Source organism: Quercus lobata, chromosome 3 (assembly GCF_001633185.2).
Source record: "Quercus lobata isolate SW786 chromosome 3, ValleyOak3.0 Primary Assembly, whole genome shotgun sequence".
Lineage (NCBI taxonomy): Eukaryota > Viridiplantae > Streptophyta > Magnoliopsida > Fagales > Fagaceae > Quercus > Quercus lobata.
Window position 1 is genome coordinate 19,684,819 of NC_044906.1, and position 10,958 is coordinate 19,695,776.

The 10,958-nt window shown below is 32.5% G+C and overlaps 1 protein-coding gene across 1 annotated transcript; it reads left to right on the top strand.

Moving 5' to 3' along the window:
* The first annotated feature begins 1,152 nt into the window (after window positions 1-1,152).
* LOC115980506 (pectinesterase-like) lies at window positions 1,153-2,348 on the top strand. Its single transcript, XM_031102742.1, has 2 exons — window positions 1,153-1,480; window positions 1,657-2,348. The coding sequence occupies exons 1-2, from the start codon at window positions 1,153-1,155 to the stop codon at window positions 2,346-2,348; spliced, it is 1,020 nt and encodes a 339-aa protein (XP_030958602.1).
* The last annotated feature ends 8,610 nt before the right edge of the window (window positions 2,349-10,958 follow it).

Below are 10,958 nucleotides of genomic sequence, written 5' to 3' on the forward strand. Positions count from 1 at the left end.
TAAATTTATGTCATATGGCTCTCAACAAATCTCATAATGTAAGGCATACCGAGTTACTAACATATTTGCACACTAACATAGACAAACATATCTATTTCACGTAATGAAGATAGAAATAAAACAATTAAATTTTGATAAATTCATGTTAAAAAGTTTTGCATTTTGATTTAAATCTCACTCATGACCCTTGTGCATTAATGTGTTAATCACTTAGTCTATCCATTTATCCATTCTGTTTTAAAAGACTTTATAAGACTGTAATTTTTCCAGGTATTAAAGAGAGATGTGAATTTAACCTAAAATTATTCTTAAGCATGTTGACAACTTGATATTTGCTGAAAATAATTGCAAATTTGCAACTATTGGATCCACTCAAGCAATGATATTTCTAGAAATTTTAATCAATTTTAAGTGAAGATGTGGCAATGTTCAATTTGGGTGCATTCATAAATGCATTTACATTATTTTTATTGGTTGATTTTTAAGAATCGGTAGACCGGGTCACATACCTATGACCATTACATTCATTTTGTTTTGTATAATGGATGAAGTGGTGCTAATCATTTATCACATTCAATTTATGGTTTTCAAGTAGCTTTTCGTAATGACAACTCTTATAAGTTATTTTTAGTGTATGACAATTGACAAAGTCAATGCTTAATAGTTGCATATTTCTCTAATATGATTTCTCATTTTCGTGCTAAATGTTGCACAACGTACACATACATGTGCACTAAAAATAAACCATCCCCGACAACACAATACCTCAAAGCACCCACAATTGTGTCCACCCATGGCTAAGAATTCACACTCTCCACTGCCAATATGAACCACAGCAAAACCAACTCAAACTGCTAGCACCATATAAACCACTAAGCTAAATTGCAAACCAAATGAAATAAGCCATCTACACCGAGGAATTGGTTAGTAGGTTATTTACAACAACTAATAAGTTGTACCATGGTTAAATTTAAATTATGGTACAACTATATATTAGGTTATAAATAGAGCACTTGCATTTCATACTTGCAATCAGTACTTGTTTGTTTGTTTAAGCTCTAGTTTGTGTTTTTGATTCCTAGTTTTAGCTCCCCCCTCTTTGTATCCAAAAAAAAAGAGAGAAAAGGTTCTAGCTTATTTTCTTCTGACTCAATGGCAATACATATTGTTCGTCTACCTCTCTTTTTAACTCTATTGATCATTTCATGTGTCAATGTTCAATCTTACAAGCCCAATGTCACAGTTGCCATTGATGGCAGTGGCAACTTCAACACCATTAACGAAGCCATATCAAAGATTCCAATAGGCCGTAACAGTCCATATGTTATTTTAATCAAACAAGGGACATATAATGAAGCGGTTTACATAGCTCAAAACATGTCTAACTTAGTTTTAATTGGAGAAGGCATGGAGAAGACTATTGTTCAATTTAACAAAACTGCAAAACAAGGTTATGGAACTTCAGGATCAGCTACAGTAGGTAAGGTTTTATTCTCATATTAGTCGTAATTTTTTTTTATTATTTAACTTTGCATGTAATGTTGTAAATATCTATTAACACATGTTGTTGTTTTTTGAGAATAACACATGTTGTTGTTGTTGTTTATTTATTTTTTTAACACATACTGATTATTTCATTTATATTTCTTCATTTAGATATTAGCGCCAATGATGTGTTTGTTAAAGGTATTAGATTTGTGAACAATGCTGGACCTGATGGTGGCCAAGCTGTGGCTTTGAGAGTAGCCGGTGACCGAATTGCAATTTACCAATGCTCCATACAAGGATACCAAGATACGTTACTGACAGCATATGGTATTCATTTCTTCCGAGAATGTGAAGTTTATGGCACAGTAGATTTCATATTTGGGAATTCACGAGTTGTCTTACAGAATTGTGACATTTACGTGAGGAAGCGTACGGAAGGCACTGTGAATATGATCACAGCTCAAGGTCGAGGACAAGTGGAAGATACAGGAATAGTATTACACAATTGTTCCATTAAGGCTGACAAAGATCTTCAACCTTACCCACAAATCAAAACATTTCTAGGCAGGCCGTGGTATAGTTATTCACAAACCATTGTCATGGAATGTTTTCGAGACAAATTGGTTGACCCTGAAGGATGGCTTCCGAACAATGACAAGAAAAGCTTATCCACTTTGCATCACGTGGAGTATGCTAATTGGGGCCCAGGAGCCAATACAACAGGAAGAGTTAAATGGCCCGGGTATCATATTGCCAAAAATTCTGAAGAGATTAAACATTTTACTGTTGAAAATTTTATTAATGGTACCCAATGGCTGCCAAGTGTGGGAGTTCCTTTTGTTGGTGGTTTTATAAATTAAATATTGTATGCATTGAAAAGGAAAATATCAATTAAAGAAATTATATATATATATATATATATATATATATATACACACATATATATATAAAGAATTTGGTCCTTCCTGACTCGTTGGAACACTTTGACTCCATGCAGATTTTATTTCATTATTTTTCAATCCTTGACTTCTATTGTTTTTATCCTGATGGATATATTACTTTGTGAACTAACCAAATGTCATCTATTGCGTGGAGAGTTGACTAAAAAATATATGAATAAATATTAATTTTTTTTAAAAATAAACTAAAATTTTTTATAAGGTTAATGGGAAATAATAAACACCTAAACAAGCACTAACAAAAAATTGTTTATTAATTTTTTAAGTAGAAAGCATTCATATATATATATATATATATATAAAGTCAAAATTTTGAGAAAATCCAATGAAATCCAAGATTGAAGTCTAATTTTGTGTCTTTTGTCGAATCAATTTCTTAATTTTTGTGCAAGTACTTATCGTGCATTGCAACAATTGAGAATTTTGTTATTTTCATATTAAATGTGACACCACTTTCAATACAAAATACTTCTTAAAAAAAAAAGAAGGATTCTATAGCATATTGAGCTTTTAGTTTTAATTTTTTAAATTTATTTTCATTGAATAAATATGAAAACAATTTTTTGAAGGAAATTGTAGTACCGAATGTTGTTGCAATAATGTATTGCTTCAAATGATTCTTTGGCAATAAGATATTGTTTCAACAGTTTTGTTGCAATAAATACGAAGTACAATTAATTGAAAAAACCTATTGCAATAAAATTTTTCATTGCAAAAAGTTATTGTTTTAAAGTTTTTTTATTGCAATAAGTTATTATTGCAAAGGGATTCATGGTAATAACATGTTTCTAAAATTATATTGGTGGAAAATAGGGTTTTACCTATTGCAACAACATATTTAAGGCAATAAAGGAGTTTTGCATATTGCAAAAATATATTTTAATGTGATATCAATAATTATTAGTTACGGTTAGTAATTGTTTTTCTTTATTGGGGGGAATGTGTGTCTGTGATTTAATCCAGTAGATAATTGGTTAATCCATGAGTGACCATATGTTGCATATTGTGGTATGAGCTCATTAGTCTCATCAATTTTCTAAGTCCAGTGAGAGGGGAAGTTATTGTGTACTCCCTTTCACATGAAGAGTGGGTCCCACACATAGGTCCACGCTAATGTAAGGTTATAAATAGAGCATTTCCTCTTTGTACTTGTAATCCTTCTTTGTATCCAAACACAAGAAAAAAAAAGTTCTAGTTTATTTTCTTCTAACCACCTTTTTATTTTATTTTATGGAAATACATATTTTTGTCCTAGCTTTCATTTTAACTCTATTCTTTTCATGTGTCAAAGTTCACTCTTATAAGCCCAATGTTAAAATTGTCATTTGAAAACTCGGATTTGTGCTAAAACACAAGAGCTTATTCAGACCTCCAATTAAAAATTTCGGCTAGATTGCTTTTACTCTGCCTTAAACTAAGTGCAGAATAAGAGTATATAAGCGCAATAAACCGATAGTACTACCCTAAGCTATATTCATCCATCATCAACAATAAAATGAAAGCTTAAAGAGTAGAGAAGAGATATGCAAACACAAGATAACACCAAGACGTGTTATCGAAAAAGAAATCGAGGAACTTGGCGAAAAACCTCTCCGTGATCCTCCAAATCGAAATCGATCCACTAGAGAATAAAGTTGGAGTACATGAATAACAAAAGACCCTCCAAATCTAGTCTACCCCATGTACTAGAGCCCTCCAAGCTCCTACTGCCAACAGAATTCTCAGAATCTTGTCTTCTCTAGCTTTCCGGATCCCGCAATTCAGCCCAATTACACCTGCTAATGAATGACTCATTCCAATGCTCTCCAGTAGCACCAAAATCTCACTTAACACTCAGAATGGGTGTGGTAAGTATTTTGGCTGGCAACCTCTCAAAGATCTAGAGATGGAGAGGTAAGAGTTTGAGAAAAACTACAAGGAAATGTGTAGATGATTGTGGGTATAATAATCTCTAACTCTCAAGTGTATTTGCTAGGGTTTTCTCTCTAAAAAGTACTACCTACAATTCGTGGATAATGAGGGTATATATAGTGTGGGTAAAGATTTGGTAAAGCAAACACAGCTTTTTGCCAAACAGAAACTTTTGCGGGTCCTTCGCGAGTTGGCTCTTCTCGCGAGATAGTCACGAAAATGACAGCCTGGCACAACTCTTCATCTTCCAGTATTGTGCTCCAAACGTGACTTTTTCGTGGGTTGCTTCTCATGAGCTAGTCGCGAAATCCACTGATTCAATTTTTGAAGCTTGATTCTTCACCGATCTCTCACACTTATCCCTTACACATAAACTCACATACATATAGGGAAAATGATTGAAGAAATTACAATCAAATTTGGCATGAAATTAAAACCAACACAATATAGTTGGAAATCATAACTTTACACCATTGATGGCATGCAGTGACAACTTCAGCACAACGAAGCCGTATCAAAGATTTCAATAGGTTGTCACAATCCATATGTTATTTTAATCAAACGAGGGATATATATTGAAGTGGTCTACATTGGTAAAAATAAGTCCAATTTAGTTTTAATTGGAGAAGGCATGGAGAAGACTATAGTTCAATTTAACAAAAGTGCGAAACAATGTTATGAAATTTCAAGATCGGCTACAGTAGGTAAGGTTCTATTCTCATATAAGTCTTCAAATTTTTGTTTTGTTTTTTTTTTTTTAATTTTTAATTTTTATAATTTTTTATTTGATTTAATTATCTGTGCATGCAACGGTTGTAAATATCAATTGAATAATTTTTTTTTCATTTATTGACATGTAAATATCAATTAAGTAATTTATTCATACACGAAAATATATTGCAATAATATATTGTTTCAAAAATTTTCATCTATATATATATATATATATATATATATATATATAAAACTGAAGCTTTTGAAGCTCCCACAATTTTTCACATCAGCAATACTTATATAAATAATAATAAATCTTTTTTTTTTTTTTATTTCCACCAAATACAAATTACAAACCCGATCCTAAACGCAGAAATCAGCCACAAACAAAAAGCCACACCCACAGTCCAAAATTCATCAAACAACTAACCAACCATTACAAATCCGTATCAAATCCAAAGACCCAATCTCTACCAAATCTCCCTGTTCTCCCTTCACCTAAAGTGCACACTGTTAGCCACACCTATTTGTCTCTCTTTTGCTCGGAACTTCCACACCCAAAACTCCCAATTAGAAATCAATGTGTAGGTGGCTATCGCTGCTCAAGTCGACGTCGTTGAGAGGCTTGCTATGGGTTAGTGAGAGACATAGATATGTGGGTTTTCATTGGGTTTGAGGGTGTGGATCGAAGGTTGGGTTGTATTGTGGTGGTTGTCTACTTTGGCAGTTGAGTTGTATGCGTTTGTTGCGATGTGGATTAAGTTTTCCCCTTCTTTTTTGGGTTATGGCTGTACTGGATATTAGCTGATGGTGGTTGGGATGAGATTGGTGTATTTGGAGATTGGAGCAAATTAGGTTGGGTTTTTAGATTTGGGTTTCTGGTTGGCTATCATAACTTTTTTTTTCCCCTTATGGATCTAGAATTTTGGGTGGTTGTCAGTGGTGGGTTATGTGCGTAGTTGTGTAATTGTGCTTGCATTTGGTGGGTTTTGAGAACAATGGAATTTTTATTTTTATTTTACTAAAAAAAAAACACTAAAAAATGATTTCTAAAACATTTCCAATTATGCAACTAAGTACCATAAAATGAAAACATTTTACTAAAAATATTTTACATGTAAAATATTATACATTATAAAATATTTTATTTAGAACAACAAACAGCGTAAACATAATGGAAAACTTTCATTTGTTATATATTTTTGTTCTTTTACCATTTTTGCAAATAGTTGATATTGTTCAATTTTCCTTTAATCAAACATGATTCCAGTTTTTGAGTATGTTATGAGTAGAAAGCCAGCCTATTCATTTTAAAGTGAGTTTTTAAGCAAAGTAAATATATATTATTTTTCTCAAATTATTTCATGCATTGCACGGGTTAGCAACTATGTACAATCAAAATGGAAAAGACAAATAGTTGTTAACATCTACTTACATAATAGTTTTCCCGTGCATTGCATGGGTTAGCGACTAGTTACAATAAATATGAAAAATAAATTTCGACAGAAATAGTAATACCAAATTTTGTTGTAATAAGCTAATATTTCAAATATTCTTTGGCAATAACATATTGTTTCAACATTTTCGCTACAATAAATACAAAACATTATTGGTTGAAAAAACATATTGCAAAGACATTTTTTGTTGAAAAATTATTGTTTTAAAGTTTTTCATTGTAATAAGTTATTACTATAAGGGATTAATGGTAATAACATGTTTTTTTGAAAGGACTTTGTTAACAGGTGCCGGCTAGCACCTGTTAATGAACCAGCTGTGGTTCATTTATGATTTATCACAAATCCCATTTCCATAGGAAATTGGCAAAGTTTTATTTTTCAGCTGTGTTTTATCACAAAATAATTTGACTTTTTTCATTTAAACTGGCACACATTTAATACATATTCAGTTTTTTCCACATCCCTAAAAAAACGTGAATAATTTATTTTAAATTTTATCATATTAACGGGTGCTGTACAGTACCCTTTAACAACACTCTTTTTGAAATTATGCCTGGAATGGGTGGGAAATATGGTTTTACTTATTGCAACAACATATTTTCAAACAATAAAGGAGTTTTGCATTTTGGGAAAGCATATATTAATGTGATATCAATAATTATTAGTTACAGTTAATAATCGATTCTCTTTACTGGGAAGAGAATGTGTTTTATCTGTATAGATTAAGAAGATGCGGAAGTTAGTTATCATTTTAACAAATTGTCAAAAAAAGAAAAGAGAATAGAACTGTAATTCAACAAAATTAAAAAACAAAAAACTACAGGAGAAAAACTCCCCAAACTTCCCACTAGATTAAAAAATAAAAAAACTTCCCACTCCGCTTACACAACCAATTACAAATTCCTCACAAAAACTTCTCTTTTTCCTTTGTTTCTCTCCGTCCACTTTCCCACTTAAAGCCAGTTATTCTCCATCCTTACCCTCCCAAATTTGGAATGGTGACTATTTATATAGATAATATGAGATACACAGCCCAAAAAATTCTCCAAACTTCCCACAAGATAATAATAATAATAATAATAATAATAATAACTTTGCACTCCACGTACACAGCTAAAACCAGCCTCGCACAACCAATTGGAATGGTGACTATTTATATAGATAACTATGAGATACACCACCCTAAAAAACTCTCCAAACTTCCCACTAGATAAATAAAAAAAAAAACTTTCCACTCCACGTACACAGCCAAAACCACCATCACACAACCGATAGCAACTTCCTCACAAAATCTTCGGTCTCCTTTTTCTGAGAAATTATTAGGTCCATTAAGAGAACTGTTGACGTGGTTCTTTCTAACCTTCTAACCAATAAAATGCTATTATTTATGCAAATGTGACATCATCTAGTAATTTTTATTTTTTATTCATTTTGCTAATTAGGAAGCTCACTTACATATTTGCATAGATGACATTGTTTCATTGGTTGGGAGGACTATGTTAGCAATTCTCCTAGTGGACTTAATAATTTCTACCTTTTTCTTTGTTCCTTTCCCCCCACTTTCCTACTTAAAGCTAGTTACTCTCCATACTTATCCTCCCAAATTTGGAATGGTGACTATTTATATCGATTACGACTGAGATACACTGCCCCAAAAATCAACACCATTGAAACATAATCCTTATGATTATAAAATTTTGATATGTATAAATCCAAAAGTCATAATTTGTGCCCAAGAACCAAATTCAATTACTGCAACTCTACGCTAAGGGAATAGTGCATTAAAGCGTTCAAAGCACCCTTTCTTAGTGCACTATTATTATTTTTTCACCCTTTCTTGAAGGATCATTCTAGTCAATTATATTCATTGTATAGCTTGGGTTTTCCATTTTACCTAAAATAAATAAATAAATAAATAAAAAATAAAATAAACTTCGGTTTTCCATTTAATTTGGAGAGAATTATGTTGCATCCAGACTTAGATTACGCCTAGAGGTTAATTTTTGCATGTTGGAAGTTTGAACTACTCTGACGGATTTATATGGATTGTTTAATCTGTTGAATTTTGACATTTCAAATCATTTTGAATTATTCAGTAGATTTAAAAGTCTTATAAGTTAAAACATATGTCAATATATAACAAACTAAAGTATAGCATAGATGATTTATGAATAAGAAACTAGGGAAAGAAAATTATGATAAAGTTTATAGAAAATATTTTTGTACCTCAAATCTTGTCACAACTTGACATGTATGACTATAAATGGTGGTAAAAAGGTGGAGGGTCACAAACTGACAAAAATAAACTTGGGTAAGAAAAATATGATAAAATTTATAGACAATATTTTTGTACCATAAATCTTACCACAACCTTGACATGTAGTTATAAATAGTGGTAGAAAAGTGGAAGGTCATAAACTAATTAAGAAAAATACGATAAAGTCTACGGAGAATATTTTTGAACCACAAATCTTGCCAGAACTAGGGCTATCCACGGGTCGGTCCGGGTCGGGTTTGTGCCCAACCCGGAACCGACCTGTCGGAATCGGGTGGGGAAAAAATGCACCTGCCGCCGACCCACCGGAGTAATCGAGTCGGGCGGTTTAGACCATCAATGGGTGGCGGGCGGGTCGATCGGAGTCATAGATCTGAGAAGACGGGGAGAAAATGGTCAAAAAAACACAGATCCGGCGAAGAAACCCAGATTCCGGCAATAGATTTCCAGATTCCGGCGATATTTCCCTTAGATCTGGAGGAGATTTCACTAGATCCGGCGAAAATCTCACTAGATTTGATGAGATTTCGCTAGATCCAGTCAAAATCTCACCAGATCTAAGGGAAATATTGTCGGAATCTGGGTTTCTTCGCCGGATTCTGGAAATTTTGGCCGGAATCTATAAGTCTTTCGGTCGGTTCGGGTTTTTCAGGTTTTAGGGGAGGAAAACCGAAACTGACCCGCCGGAATCAATTTTCGGTGGTGAAGACTCGCTGCCAACCCACTAGAGCAGTCGGGTTGGCCAGATTAGGGTCAGGTCCGGTCGGCTCTTCGGGTGGGTCGGGTTACCGAATCAATCTGGACAGCCCTAGCCAGAACCATGACGTACAACTATAAATGCCGGTAAAAAGGTGGTGGGTCATAAAGTGATGATTTACCGATTATAATCTTACATGTCATTACTTGTAACAAATATTATGGCAAAGTACGTTGTCACAGTAGAACTAAAAATAAAATCATGAAGAGATAATTGTAAGGAAACTTTTTTCATTTTATATTGTTATGCGCAATATCAGGTTTCAAATAAATTATTTGGTTTATTCTAAAGAAGATTTTTGTAATTTTGCAAAATTTAAGATGGCTTTAATCCAAATCCATGACTAATGGTATGGCTCCACATCCAAAAATTATCTTTAAAGATAAGAATAGAATAATTAACGTGATTATAAATAATAACTAGCATCTTTTTTCTTTTTTCTTTTCTTCCTGTTTGGTGTCATAATTTTTGATTCATCAAAATTTGAGGTTTACACGTTTAATATTGCACATTTATAAATTGCTAATACATTTACGAATTGCTAGCTTCAAAAAATGAACAAATCCACACACAAATATATGATTTCAATGTTATTTTGATGTTTATTTTTTATAACTAGCCTCGTGACATTCCTAATTATATCAACAGTTTGCAAATGTGCAGTATTGAATGTGTAAACCTAAAATTTTGATAAATAAAAAATTATGAAACTAAACAAACAAAAAAAATAGCATGTGTGGTAAGACTAGTATATTTTAATTAAGTAGATATTTGCATTCGACATGGGTCATTGGTCTCGTCAATTTTCTAAGCAATTGGGAGACCTTTTAGTAAGCTTATACCAGTGTGTGAAATAATTTTATAGCTCTCTAATCCACCTCTACTTAATTTTCCCTCTTGTTGGTCTTCCTCTTCATGCTAGGGTTTGGTTCATAAAATACAAAGAAACAGTAAGCTTTAGCCAAAAAAAAAAAAAGAAAAAAGAAAAGAAAAAAAGAAGAAATGAAAAAGAAAGAAAGAAAGAGTAAGCTTAGATCTTGGCCCAGCTAGGAATTCTTGATGGATTTGCATTGGACTTCATGGGCTTGGGTTAGCGAATTTTGTGGGGTATACCAATGGATTTTGGGCTTGGGCTGGATGCATGCTTAATCTTTATGGGTTCTGTCTCTTTTTGAGATTAGTATTTTGATAGGCCCATAGTTTTGCAAAAATTGTTCTCCGTAAGGTATAAGAATAATGACTGCAAGTCCTTTTTCCCACTTTCAGTGTTCTATTTTATAGTTTATTCTTCACAAATCACAACTTGCTATATATTTATTTGATTTTTTTTAATATAAAATAACCAAAGTTTATAATGAAAAAAAAAAAAAAAATCAATCACATGACATACCAAGATT